The sequence below is a fragment of the Protomyctophum parallelum genome (genome assembly GCF_964188405.1).
Source record: "Protomyctophum parallelum genome assembly, chromosome: 18".
Lineage (NCBI taxonomy): Eukaryota > Metazoa > Chordata > Actinopteri > Myctophiformes > Myctophidae > Protomyctophum > Protomyctophum parallelum.
In genome coordinates, this window is record NC_139716.1 from 39,986,616 (window position 1) to 40,002,018 (window position 15,403).

Genomic DNA, 15,403 nt, shown 5'->3' on the forward strand with positions numbered 1-15,403 from the left:
CAAAGCATTGGATGTCCAGTTATTGGAAACACCAAAAATTGAGCTCTTCTATGAATAAAGCGCCAAACAAAAAGATAAGGAAGGACTTGAAAGCAAAAGGAATGCCCATAGCCGATGTACCCATCATAGGGATGGATTCAGTGGAATTAGGAGTCCTAATTGGCGGAGACCAATACTGGAAAATGGACACAGGAATAATGGAGAGACTGAATGAAGGACTAGTTGCACTGGAAAGTGTATTTGGATGGCTGGTGCAAGCTGGTGCAAGTACCCACGCTAAATATATTCATAACTGAAGTTGTGGACATTGAAGTGATGCACGGCAGCATCGGAGAGGAACAGGCACTGTCAGATCAGTTACGCAACTTTTGGAAAATCGAAATACATTCTGAAACTATTTGAAGAAAAGTTTATTGGAGAAAGATATGAAGTCAAAAATGGTAAATGGTGCATTTATATAGCGCCTTTATCCAAGGCGCTTTACAGAGATTGTGCATTACATTCACCCATTCACACACACATTCATACACCGATGGCAGCGGAAACCATGCAAGGCACCAACCAGCACATCGGGAGCAATTAGGGGTTCAGTGTCTTGCTCAAGGACACTTCGACAGTAACTCTGGGGGAGCCCGGGTTCGAACTGGCAACCTTAAGGTTACCATCCAGGCACTCTACCCCTGAGCCGCCGCCGCTGCCGCCGTCAACTTACCTTGGAAAGATTAATGGGTGAATAATAGCCTCCAATTATGTCACAGCCAAAAAAAAAGGATTTGATTCACTTATCAGACGATTAAAGAATAACCCGACACTGTATGATAAATATAACCCATTCTGACCGGGCACCCATTTTGGTGTCAGCATCATGTCGTGCTTTAGCTATTGAAAAATAGCAGATCTACAAGCTCATATCGCGCCACCGAGTGGCGCGATACGAGCTTGTAGGTCTGCTATTTTTGAAAAGAATCGAAGAACGACTGACATTTTTAGAATCTGATCTCAGGTCAGAATGGGTTAATCAGACCAGTGTGTGTCCAGTGGAAACCTCGTATGAATCTGATCTCAGGTCAGAATGGGATAATTACTACTTGGCACAAAGCATTGTAGAGCCAGTAGAAGGCAATGACATAAATGGCCCAGGTTATCATTCATCTCATCACGCAGTATTTGACGCATCTTCCCACGAGAGAGACAGCTGTTCAGTAAATGATTGCTTATTATCAGGTCCCAAATTAAAACCTGACCTTTTGGGTATTTTGATCAAATTCAGACAACACAAAATTGCTATGATGTCAGACATAAAAAAGGGCATTTCTACAAATCTCACTGAACAAGAGAGACAGAGATGTGTTGAGATTTCTATGGACTCAAGAAAAGCCAATGCTTCAATTAGCAGCCACCATTAGACACCACCCTCAGACAATATGAAGAAAAACATCGTGATGTAGTTAAGACACTAAATGAATGTTTGTACGTAACGTGGATGATTATATCAGTGTAACTGAAACTAAAGAAGAGGCCTCAGAGCTACGCATAAAGGCCAGAGAGATTATTGCAAGCACTGGAATGGATCTCTGTAAATGGAGAACAAATAGCACAGATCTACAAGCGGAACGTTGTTCACTATTGATATGGAGACCTGGAACGGACGATGTCGTGTTTGACATGACAGATATGATTGGAACACGTGAAAGACAAAAGACCCACTCAGCGAGCCGATCGCGTGCTCCAAACCACCTCAAGAATATTCGATCCCATTGGGTTCCTGTCCCCATTCATTATCAGGGTGAAAATACTATAAATGGTGCATTTTATATAGCGCCTTTATCCAAGGCGCTTTACAGAGATTGTGCATTACATTCACCCATTCACACACACATTCATACACCGATGGCAGCGGAAACCATGCAAGGCACCAACTAGCACATCGGGAGCAATTAGGGGTTCAGTGTCTTGCTCAAGGACACTTCGACAGTAACTCTGGGGGAGCCCGGGTTCGAACTGGCAACCTTACGGTTACCATCCAGGAACTCTACCCCTGAGCCACCGCCGCCCGCGCTATTCCAAGAGATGTGGGAAAGAGTACTGGAGTGGGATGAAGATCTTCCTATATATCTAGCCACAAGGTGGAACCAGTGGTGTGCAGAGTTACCAGATGTGACAAAATTTGCATAGACAGACGTTAAGTTAAAACAAGGTGATAAGTCACAGCAAACACACGGAATTCATGTTTTTTTGCGATGCTAGTGAAAGTGCATATTGTGCTGCTACTTATTTACGTACCATCAATGCAGATGGTGAATGCACTACTAGTCTAATATCTGCCAAAACGAGGGTATCACCTCTAAAGAAAATAACTCTGCCCAGATTGGAGTTGCTGGGAGCTTTAATTGGCGTGAGACTTGGCAGCAATGTAAGCAACAATTTTAATTGAAAAATAATTACAATGTCACTATTGGACATTGGATCAAGAGCGCAACAAAACAATGGAAACCATTCGTTGCTAACAGAGTGGCGGAAATCCAAAGTTTGACGTTGCCAGAAAATTGGACACACTGCACAGACAATCCTGCAGACCGAGGAACAAGAGGAATAACTGCAGATGCTCTGAAAAATGAATTCCTATGGTGGAATGGACCACACCGGCTGGGAGCGACCACGCAGCTGGTGAGTGAAGTGGACGGTGTGCGGACAATTAAAGAGACATTTGATGATGATGAGGATGAGTGTATCACACAAAATCTGATTTGTACAGAAAACACAAATACTAAGGACTTAACAACCGAACCTATTCTATTGCTGGAGAAATACAGTAGTCTAACTAGAGTGCTTAGAATTGCAGCATGGATTCAGAGATTTACGCACAACACAAAAACTATTCAAACTAAATGAGACTAGAAAAACAGAAAATCAAAAGTGCTTTCTTTGAAACCCTTTTTGGATGAAGACAACCTCATGCGTGTGCGAGGCCGACTTCAAAGAACAGACTGGGTATATTATGGACAAAAGCACCCATGGATTCTACCAGCTCAGGACAAGTATTCTGAGTTGCTGATTAAAAGAGGTAATGCACTCAGGTTTACAGGACACAATGATAGTCAGAGTCAGAAGTCAGAGAAATGTATTGGATTGTACTACGATGCAGACAACTCGCCAAGAAGATAGTCAAATCTTGTTTTATCTGTCACAAGTACATGGTCAAGGCTGGACAACAACATACAGCACCCTTACCACGTGACCGCATCACAGACTCAGCCCTTTGATGTAGCGGTTCATTTAGAATTAGTTTCAGATTTGACTACTGATTCATTCTTTCATTCAGGCAATTTATTGCCAGAAGAGTAGTGTGCAGTATAATTTATTCAGATAAACCGTTTAAAAGAGCGGACAAGGACCTAAAGGAAATGAGGAATGCGATGAAAGGAAAGGAAATGCAGGAAAGGAAAGAAATCACATTGAAATACATGCATCAGAAAGGTGCCTATCTGACGTATGAAGAGATGCAAACTGTGTTGACAGAGGCAGAAGCAGTGATCAACTCAAGACCACTCACTCACTCACCTGCACACAGACAGTGAAGACCCGTCCCCACTCACCCCTGCTCATTTCTTAATTGGACAAAGAACAACAACGTTGCCTTCAGAACAGAGGACCCATTCATGTTTCAGAGACAAGAAGACTAGACGGAGAGCAAACTGACAAGACTGACGAAGGAACTACAGACGTAGAATAGTAAACAACTTTTGGAACAGATGGAAAGGTTCAAGGTTCAAGGTTTTCTTTATTTTGTCTCCCGAGGGAGAAATTTGTCTTGGACCCCAAGGACCCACCCTGCAGCATACAGATACAATACAATACAACAAAAGACAACAAAAGGCACACAGTGACCCGTACACTGTGAAAACAGAATATCTGATGGAGCTGCGCTCAGTGCACTGTACGAGCATGGGAAAACCAGCTAGGGAAAACCAAGAAGGACGAGACAATAATGTCAGAGCATGTTCTATCAGAGAGATCTTCAAAGATGCTCATCAGAAGACCTATTCAACTACTATACCATCTTGAAGTGGATTGATGAACTACTGACATACGTTCATCGGGCCGGAGTTTGTTGAATATAGTTTTACAATATAGCTTAATTGAATTGCACTGTTTAGACAATAGGATAATGCCCATTCACGCCTAGTGTCATCCCTAATCAGTTGGATTGAGCTCATGCTGTGACACTCTGCATTCAGATTAGAATTGTTTGAACCTGAACTTGATGCCAGCACACACACACACACACACACACACACACACACACACACACACACACACTAGTACATGTCATATTCAAGAGAGAATAGAGGAAAGTAACTCTTTAAACCTGCTTGATCAGATATGGGAGGCTATTCAGTGGAGGGAGAGAGAGAAAGAGTGAGAGTATTTTTCCAGTGTTCTACAAGGTTCCAGCCATTCATCTTTTCATAAACCTCTATTCTAGCACCTGCCCTGTCCCTATTACGGCGTCTGTGTGATTGTTTCTGTGTCTGTGCACGTGTGTGTGCGTGCGCTTACCCCAGATAAGCATTCATACTATGGAGTGTTTTAGGCAGATGCTGTTTACTGCTTCCATCAGCCATCATCACTTCTGACAGAATGCCTTTCTGTGAGAGGAGAGGAGAGGAGAGGAGAGGAGAGGAGAGGAGAGGAGAGGAGAGGAGAGGAGAGGAGAGGAGAGGAGAGGAGAGGAGAGGAGAGGAGAGGAGAGGAGAGGAGAGGAGAGGAGAGGAGAGGAGAGGAGAGGAGAGGAGAGGAGAGGAGAGGAGAGGAGAGGAGAGGAGAGGAGAGGAGAGGAGAGGAGAGGAGAGGAGAGGAAGAGAAGAGGAAGAGAAGAGAAGAGAAGAGAAGAGAAGAGAAGAGAAGAGAAGAGAAGAGAAGAGAAGAGAAGAGAAGAGAAGAGAAGAGAAGAGAATCACTAAACAATAACATTCACTCTTAAAGGACCACTTCACCACAGGAGGGCTGTGGGCAGTTCAGAAACCGTCTTCCAGTGACATCATCATTAGGCAGATTATTTTTAAACTAGATTTTTTTTACAAAAATGTTTAGATTTTCATTATCGTGAGAACGATGGCTTCCATTTTCGCATTGCAACTTTTCAGGACTAGAAAGCCTGCCGTTTTTATTAGCTTGTATTCCACATCGATGATGTCACTGGAAGACGGTTTCTGAACTGCCCACAGCCGTCACAAAAACATCAACACGACAAAGATGATGACGATGATGATGATGATGATGAAAACGTCATGATGTTCGCTTACGTGGGGCATGAGGTCATCGCCCGTCACCACAGCGACCTTGAGGTCGAGTCCCGCCTTCTTTATGACCTCCTCTATGGCCGCGGCGCACGCCAGAGGGTTCACGCCCCCTGCATTGCTGACCACGCGAATACCTGGAGAGTGGAGACAGAGAGAGAGGGTATGCACGTCACATCATCAATATACCCGGAGGTTATGTGGGAACGCCTACTGAGAAAGCCCCCAGAAAGGCTGGCCAGTGTTGAAGCTGCTGCTGCCTAGTGGTGAGAGCTGGTACTGCAGGTAGGCCCCTGAATTTATGACGAGGAAACCCCATGCAGCTGGGGTTTAGCATTGAGAGCTCGTTTCTAGACCGTTCTAGACCATCTTCTAGAGTCTAGACCGTTCTTCCGGGTGCTTCAAAACGCCACTGAGAAACTTCCATTGAAATGAATAGGGGGGGGGGTCCCAGTTCCAATATTATGATTATTTTGGGGGGTCCCAGTTCCAATGATTATTTTGGGGGGTCCCAATTCAAATATGGTTATTTTGGGGGGGGGGTCCCAGTTCAAATATGGTTATTTTGAGGGGGGTCATAGTTCAAATATGGTTATTTGGGGGGGGGGGGGGGGGTGATAGCCTGAAAAGGTTGAGCTTGGAGAATCACTGGCCTAGAAGGTGCTGGCTGCAGAATGATTTGACTGGACTTTACACTGGATTGTATCACCATAGTAAACACTGTGGTAAACACTTTTATGAGAGAGATAGGGAGTGACACAGAGCAAAGGTCGTCAGGATCGGGACTCGAACCCACGACACGCTGTCAGGCTGGCATTGCAGTCTAGGGGGCATACATGGGCAACTGGCGGCCCCCACCTTCACTTAATGTGGCCCTCAGGTTAATATCAGAATACTGATACTGTATAATGTATTATTGATTTGCAAACATGACCCACTTTAATTACTTCAGTCTAAATTAGTAGCTTAATGAGTAGTATTAAAATATTTTTTTATGTCCAATGTAGTTGTATTTATTTCATAAAGTTAAAGTTAAATAGCAAAAGAAATCAAGGATTTCAATTCTATGCAACAACACTGCTATGCAACGTGGCCCTCTAGAGTGAATGTGGAAATGGAGTGGCCTTGTCCATCGCCCATTCTGACCGGGCACCCATTTTGGTGTCAGCATCATGTTATGCTTTAGCTATTTAAAAATAGCAGATCTACAAGCTCATATCGCGCCACCGAGTGGCGCGCTACGAGCTTGTAGGTCTGCTATTTTTTTTTAAATCGAAGAACGACTGACATTTTTTAGAATCTGATCTCAGGTCAGAATGGGTTAATCAGACCAGTGTGTGTCCGGCGGAAACCTCGTATGAATCTGATCTCAGGTCAGAATGGGTTAAAGTTTCCCAAACCTGGCCTAGGGTGCCCGGACCACATTTACTTTTGATACTTTTGTGTGACGGATTAGTACAGGGGTTTCCAACAGGTATGATGATGCGTCAATGTTGTCAGTTACTGGAAAGTCGGAGGTCATGAAATTCCACAGAGAAGGGAGGTTAGAATCTCAAGAAGGGGAAGTGCACCAAAGCCTCATTGGGTCATCATAATTAGGAAATGTGTCCATATAATCAATCAATCACATGTCTGCTCACTCATACATAAGCTAGAAATCAATATATCAGTTAACATGACTTTAATGGAAGGTTGGATAAAGTAAGAGAATGGAATCAGGGTATCCTTGGGATAGGAATAGATCTGTTGTTCTTAACTTTTTTTTTAGCTCTTGACCACTAGTATATTTCAGCAGCCCAGACTTGATATAATTTGTTGCATGTAGTATTGTGCAACAAATTAAATCAAGCACTTAACAGTCCTTCAAGCTTAAACAAAAAGTTAAAATACAAAACGTTAAAATACGGACATATACATGTACTAGGTTTCAGCCTTAACAGCAACGATACACACTAGCATTTCAGAGAACGGTTAGGATTGAGAAGACCTTTTTCTTTTTATCGGCCTCAGGTCTTAAAGGGACACTTCACCCTTTTTGCAAAACAATATATGTTAATGACGTTTAGAAGCTTTAGAACACTTTCCTGGGGGTCTTTGTGTGTGTAATGTGTGGTTTTAGATATTTTAGATTGTAGCAGTGAGCACATTGTCTCTGATGTCATGGACACTGGGCTCACTTCCTTCCTGGACTACATTTTGTCTCAGTAAGACAGCACTCCCCCTATCCACAAGGAGGAGCAGTGCACCAAAGAATTATGGGAATTGTAGTCCAGGAAGGTAGTGAGACCAGTGTCCATGACATCAGAGACAATGTGCTCACTGCTACAATCTAAAATATCTAAAACCACACATTACACACATAAAGACCCCCAGGAAAGTGTTCTAAAGCTTCTAAACGTCATTAACATATATTCTTTTGCAAAAAGGGTGAAGTGTCCCTTTAATATAATGGCTTACGAACTTACGTGGTTAATACCACCACTGCACACAGCCTGGAGAAACACACTCACCTCTCTTGTGGATGTCGTTAATGAACGGAGCCAGCGCCAGCTGGACAAAGTCGGGGGCATAGCCCATATTCTGCAACAAGACACAATGACTAGTTAGTTCAAAACCAAATGCACACGTCGCGCACACATAATCACACGCATGTACGCACGCACGCGCAGCTGTGTGAAGTAACTTACAGGCATCTTGGTCTTGGCAGCGGTGAGTAGAGACATTGTGATCTCACTGAGGTAGTCAAATACGAGGAAGTCTATTTTCCCACTGTAGATCAACTGAGGCACTGTAACACACACACACACACACACACACACACACACACACACACACACACACACACACACACACACACACACACACATTTGAAATACGATACAACTTTATTGTCAGCTTGCACTGAAATGTGTTTTGCGTCCGTGACGTCACAATTCAAGAAACAGACAAGACATACATTACAAAATGGTAGACATTACAGGACAAAGATCACAGAAACAATCAGGAACGAGAACATATCGACTGGTTTAGCGATTTTGGTTTAGAAGCCTGATGTACAAATGAGTTCTTTAGTCTGTTTTTCTTAAATGTAGGGACTATAAACCGCCTCATGGAGGGCAACAGTTGATATTCATAATTTAAAACATGTAAGGGGAAATGTCTATTTATGTCCGCATAATCAGAAGTCCAGGAATACCTTGTACAAAAGGACATAAACACTGCCAGTGCAGTCAGAACATATTGGAGAACAGCCATTTACAAAGTGCATCGAAGTCATAACATCGTTGCATACTGTACAGTATAGTTGGCATACTTGTCAGACACAGGCACACAGCAGACATTAAAACACGCACGCACGCACATACATACACAAAAATTCGATGGATAAAGGGTTGGTAAAGGTCTTGATGTAAGTTATGTAAAACAGATTGTGAAGCCATTTGAAATGCAACAAAAAGAGTTAAGAGTGAGAATGAGGAATGAGGATCTCTACTGTGATAGAACTGGACTAAATTGAGAGTGAGTGAGAGAGAGTCAGAGAGGAGAAAGATGACGTGTGTTTGTGGGTACACTGTACTGTCCACTTGTCCAGTATGTGTGCGCAACACAAAGCAGTGAACATTTGAATATCCGTTTTCATTGCATAGACCTGTCCTAAAGCAGAACGACATTAAAATGGAACTCTGCAAGCCAAGCAAGTAACCAAGCAAGTGTGTGTGTGTGTGTGTGTGTGTGTGTGTGTGTGTGTGTGTGTGTGTGTGTGTGTGTGTGTGTGTGTGTGTGTGTGTGTGTGTGTGTGTGTGTGTGTGTGTGTGTGTGTACTGTGTACACCCCACTGCCCACTGTGTGTAACCAGAAACTATCCTGAAAGCAGTACAGAACCCTACAGGGAGACAGGCTTTATCAAAACAGCCACAATAGAACACAGGCACAACTATGTCCCAGACCCCTGTGACAGTCTCTGGCCCCTTTTCCACCCCAAAACAACATGTTCTGGAACTGGTTCCGTAACTGGTTCTAGATTCTCAGAGCGGAAGCGGCCGCGATCCGGCTTGCTTTCCACCAGTTTTAAGGAGCACTATTGTAATTGGGGCAACCTGGAGCAGGAGTCCCCAGTTGACACAGGTACGATTCCACTCCTGACCGGCAATCTGTCAAAAATGACCGGTCAACGTGTACATTTCACAGGGGAAATGCTGTCGCCAATAGAGGGTATTCGCATTGATAAAGTAAGTGGCAAATCGAGTGGCAATTATCATTGTTTAATGCAATCAGACATTACGGTGTGGATGTATGGGCTGTCAAGCCCAGAACGTAGTTTTTTGCCACTCAGTAGGCATTCCCACATAACTTCCGGGTATGAAGATGATGTCACACACATAACCTTTCCTTTTATTTGTTATTATGATGGTTTTTCACTTGTTTTTGCCATTGTTTATATCATATCTTCCAACCTGTAGAATAGTGACCACTTTGGTTCCCAGTTTAGGGCAAGAAACCGTTCCGGACCAACTTTTCTGGTTCTGAACCAATTCATTTTAGTGGAAACACTCTGAACTGGTTCAAAAATTAGATTGTGGAAAAATAAATAACCGAACCGGTTCAATCCCGGTCGAAAAAGTCCATGTAAAATTGGCTATTTTGTTAGAAAATACAATATTTGGAAAATAGTTTTAAGTAATGTAAAGTATATATGATTAGAAGATGCTTGGAAATGTCTACAATATTTGTTCTCCCCGTGTCCCCTAGGGTAGGTACCCTCACAAAAAACATGCAGTAATCCTGGTCACTAAATTGCCTCCCCCTGGCCAGCCGGGGCGTCTGATGGAGGGGAAAGGAACTGGTTGGAATAACGTGCTCCTTCCACGCGCTACGTCCAACCAGGGAAACTCCCCCCTGTCACGTGTAAAGGAGCAACTTGGACACTAAGGCATGAAGGAAGCATGAGTTCAAGTCCGTTGCTCTCCCCTTGTCCCCCATATATGGGGACTAGGTTGGTGGAGGGTGTATAGAGCCCAGGATCACATTAGATAATTGACACAGGGGTGAAAAATGGGTTACAAAATCGTGGGATAAAAAAAAAATATATATATATATATATATATATATATATATAAAAAGGAAATGTCTACAATACTGTTTTTTTTTTTTTTTATCATTTTGGGCATAAACAAGAAGTTGGTCTGACAATTACTGTGTTCATCATGTATACTTTGATATTACTTAAGAACAATTTTCCAATATAATATAATATATCATATAATAATATGTATAATACATGAATAATATGAATATAGAGTATATATGATGAATATGAATAGCCCTATATGATGAATTGTAAACAAGTGTAATACTTTATGGTGTCGTCCACAGTTAACAGTTTTGTATTGAGTTGCAAATGTTCTGTAATTATGTTAATAAATTCATCAATCATCAATCAATACATATTTTTTTTATTTTACATTTTGGACAAAATAATAGGCAATTTTGCACTGAGGTGCCCAGGACAGGTAGACACTCTTCTTGGCTTGTAGGCCTGCTATCAGTTGTTTGTGAGTTTACCTGAAGCGGCTGTGTCTCCCCAGAACCCAGAGGCACATCCAATCCTCACAGCCCGCTGGCTACTGGACGAAGAATACTGACACCTTTCTCTGCTGCTCCACGACTTGGAGGACAGACACGACAACCTCGAGATACTACTACTACTACTACACGCACGAGACGTGCGTAATAATACGTGCGAAAGATTAGACATTGTGTAAAGTATGTATATATATATATATGTGTGTGTGTGTATTTTAAAAATAAACAAAACGACGACAAAACTCTTCATATCTTCTTGACTCCACCAGTGGTTTCTAATTCTAAAGTACACCCCCTTGTCTGTCTCTCTATTCGTCCGTCCACCAAAACAATCCGGCTAGAAACACGAGTCGCATCCAGAGAATGTAGAGCAGAGGTCGCGTGTTCTTCACGTGAAATACCGCCACCCAGTGGTGGAAAGCAGAGTGGAAACGTACGAAAAAGTACTAGGCCTAGTTCTGATGTCAAGGATGGAAGCAGCCAGGGAGACTTGACATTCACTAAATTGGGTCTTATTATCAAAATAAGAACATTATGGTATGTTTAAAAAAAAATCAAACATTTGCCACGGACCAGACCAAGTCTATGCTCGTGTACGGACATATATTGATGACCCCTGCCCCAAAGTGATATAGTAGTGGTGGAAAAAGTGTTTGTTTTACTTAAGTAAAAGTAACATAAAGTAGCCTATACTCGGTTACAAGTAAAAGTCCGGAATTCAAAATGTAGGCCTACTTGAGTAAAAGCACAAAAGTATTGGTATCAAAATGTATTTAAAGTAAAACATACTCATTATACAGAATGTCCCATTTTAACTTTTTTAAGTTATATATCTGCTATTTTCAAAAGGCTGAAATGTATATAAGGCTTAAGTGGTTAATGTGTGTTTTGTAATAATAATCAAAATCTTGAACTCAAAAGTGAAGCTTCAATTTCTTCATTACTGTACCATTAATCTATGATATAGAATCATTATGTTTCTAATGTCATTTACATGAAACCTACCACAACACAGCCCTTTTGTTAAGGCCAAAAACAGACCCGCTTTTATTTTATTTTTTATTTTTTATGGAATATCAAGACCCAAGACAACCCATGCAATTAATCCATTCAAATGTTTAATCTTTGTGTGTTATAGTGCATTCACATCAACTACTGGGATTATCTTCTAACACAGACGAATGGGAGTTTATACCAGCATCCCAGGTCACCCCAAATCCTTTTACCTGAAACATAGACAGAGAGATAATGCATTAGAAACTTCTCACAGATCACACAAGCATGCTAATTCTGTTTTCTGAGCTACGTATGGACCTACAATTTACAATTTACAATTTAAGCATTTAGCAGACGCTCTTAATCCAGAGCGATTTACAATAAGCAAGAACAAAAGCATGGGAATACATCACAAAAAAGCATTTATCATAAAACATGCGTAAGCTAAGAAAGTAACAGTGGAATATCTATATTATGAGACTATACATATAAACTATATATATATACTACTATGCTATACATATGTACTATGACGTGCTATGACTATATACATACCTACTGTATGTCAAGCCAAAAAGACCATCATTGAGATGATAATAAGTAGTGCTTGCACTCCAGCTACATGATAAAGATCTACTTTATATGCAAAACATGACAAGGTTTGACCCTCTATAGGCTAGGGGATATTCTTCAGGTTCTTATTGACCTGAAGAATGACATTGTCGTCATGTTTTGCAAGTAAAGTTTGTTTTCTGTATGAATGGAAATAAGCATTCTTGCTTCATTAATAATTCTTGTTGTCCCTCCCAAATAAACAGAGTTTTTAGTGCAGGCTCTACTTTTCTGAAACAAGAAAAAGCTCATCAAAGCTGGCTATATGACTTAACAACAAATGAATGTTCAAAATGAATTTGATAACAGTCAAAATCAATCTAATTGTACATCTTCTATTCTCTCTAAAAAAATAAAAAATAAATTTTTATACCGGTAGTGTGTGTGCCTATATAATGATATATGCCACAGATTAGGACATCACATTAAGTAATGATATCTAAATTAATAAATTATGATACATTCAGCATGTTGAAACTTACTTGTCCAGTTGATTGCTAGACAGTTCTCATTTCCTTGCCAGTTGTCAGGCTGTGTTGGGGGCCATTCTGCATAGTTCATCGGGGTTCCATCACTCCACAGCCATATGCCCTCCTGGATGGGGGGGTACAATTTAATAGCATAAAATAGATATTTGCCTAGTGAAACTAGTGAAAATAGCAGATTGGCTATTTTCACTTGACATTTCTGTCAAAATTAGATTTTTGTCATGGACGTACTAATGAGCGGACAATAACATTACCAGAAACACATGAAGACTATGGGGACTAGGTTGGCGGAGGGTGTGTAGAGCCCAGGATCACATTAGATGATTGACACAGGGGTGAAAAATGGGTTACAAAATTGTGGGATAAAAAATATATTTAAAAAAAAGAAACACATGAAGAGCTATGGCAAATCCGGGAATACATTTCTTACCAAGAATGTTCTTCACCAATGTGTTTGTAAAGGTGTCTATACTAACATATCCTTTATATTCAACCCCCCTAGGGGAATTCTTTGACAGCTGCTGAAAGTCGGGGTACCATCAACGACCAATACAAGGCTAAATGTTTTAAATTTCATCATGCTTTAAGTAGCATGTGACGTGTCAAACTAGTTTTGATTCTCAATCCATTCCAAGCATTCGTTTTGCACGAAAAACAATCCTTGGGCTAAACATCGGCCATATCCCTCATCACAAATGTGATGAGGTCAGCACATTTGGGCACATAGCTATGGCGGAATTTAGCCCAACGAGTGTTTTTTGTGCAAAACTGATGCTTGGAATGGGTTCAGAATCATGAAAACCCCCTAGTTTGATACGTCACATACTTAAAGTATGATGAAATTTAGAACATTTTGCCATATATTGGTTGTTGATGGTACCCCAACTTTCAGCAGCTGTCAAAAACATCCCCTATAGAGTGGTTGAATAGAAACCTATGTGGGATATCTAGTAGACACCCAAACACATTGGTGAAGAAGATTCTTGGTAAGAAATGTATTCCCAGATTTTATGAATATCCCCTGACTATACTGTAAATGAACTTTACATGATGTCTGTAACTGTGACTGAGAGTTCACAAATGGAACCAAATGCACCCGGAAGAGTCCATTTGGTTCCATTTGTGCTCTCTCAGAGTTATTGGGGACCTTGAAAAGAACACATTATGGAGCCACTGTCCTACTCAGAGTGGACTATAATGTGCTATGAATCCAATGTTCATGAAATGTTCATGAAATGAGATATAGGCATGTCAAGAGTATTACATTAATCAAAAATAAATGGATAGAATAACTAGATAAAGTGCCAATCGGCACAGGTCTCCACCAGGATTCTTCCTCAGCCTAGTGGGAATATGCGTGCACAGTTTCATCGCAATCGGACGCTGCGTTGAGGAGTTGTGGCCATTTGCTACTCCTGAAAACTGTAGGAGCCAATCGTGGCCAATCAGGATGGAATATGAGAAATCAAACAAACCTGTCTTGATCACATGACTATGGAGATCATGTGTACCGATTTGCGTGAAATTTGGATAAAATCTGAAGGAGTAATAATAGAAAATGTGTTTTACATATGTCGGCCTCCTGATGGCGCTATAAAGAGCAGATGTGAAAAATTCCAGACAAAGGTTTTTCCTTGGCCTCTAGGGAGTTGGCATACAAAGTTATCCACAGATCCGTGCAGTTAGAGGTAAAAACACCTTTCGGCCAGTTATAGCGCCACCTTGAGGCTGAGTTGAAATTGTTCATGTGGCATTTCGTCCTCGGCCTAGTGGGAATGTGGGTGCACAATTTCACGGAAATCACGCGATGTGTTCATGATTTGCAGCATTTTGTTTGAAACTGAGCACTGTGTACCAATTTGCGTGATGTTTGGACAAAATCTGTAGGTGTACTGTGCAAAAACTTGTTTTGCACAAAGCGGCCTCCTGGTGGCGCTATAACAGGCCGTTCTGGAAAGTTTGGGGCAGAGGTTCATCGTTGGCATCCAGGGAGTGTGTGTGCAAAATTTGGCATCGACCGGGTTAACGGTGGCCGAGATTAGCTGCAAAACATACTCTCCCCCCATGCCTTCGGCCTGGTGGAGACAATTAAGGAGATAATCAGTGCCAGAATTAGGCCTAGTAGCAGTGTGTGTTAGTGCAAGAGAAGGTTACATCAGAAAGTGTCTGTGGTCAATATACCCCTGCTGAATCGTAGCCCCCAATCCATGCATGCTGGTCTTTGCCACTCTTGGTTTTTATCAGTTTTTGAATGAACGCTGAATCACCATGGGTCTTTACAGATGCTAGATTCCCACCCATGCCCAAACAGATCCTCTGCAAAAAAGAAAAGAAAAACACATGTGAAGACAACTTAGACAAGAGAAGAAATAATCATTCAGTAAAATAATTAATCAATGGATCAAAAGCGAGCTAGATCGATAC

At 41.5% G+C, this 15,403-nt stretch overlaps 1 protein-coding gene across 1 annotated transcript in view; it reads right to left on the reverse strand.

The window, feature by feature from the left end:
* The window catches only part of LOC310875570 (uncharacterized protein), a 48,355-nt gene extending 37,187 nt beyond the window's left edge, over nt 1-11,168 (reverse strand). The window contains exons 1-5 of the mRNA XM_083788849.1: nt 10,863-11,168; nt 7,988-8,088; nt 7,811-7,880; nt 5,307-5,437; nt 4,561-4,649 (exon numbers count right to left, since the gene is read on the reverse strand). Of these exons, the coding sequence (XP_083644975.1) occupies nt 4,561-4,649; nt 5,307-5,437; nt 7,811-7,880; nt 7,988-8,088; nt 10,863-11,133 (662 nt within the window). The 5' untranslated portion in view covers nt 11,134-11,168. The remainder of the gene's footprint in view (nt 1-4,560; nt 4,650-5,306; nt 5,438-7,810; nt 7,881-7,987; nt 8,089-10,862) is intronic.
* Nucleotides 11,169-15,403: the final 4,235 nt, after the last annotated feature.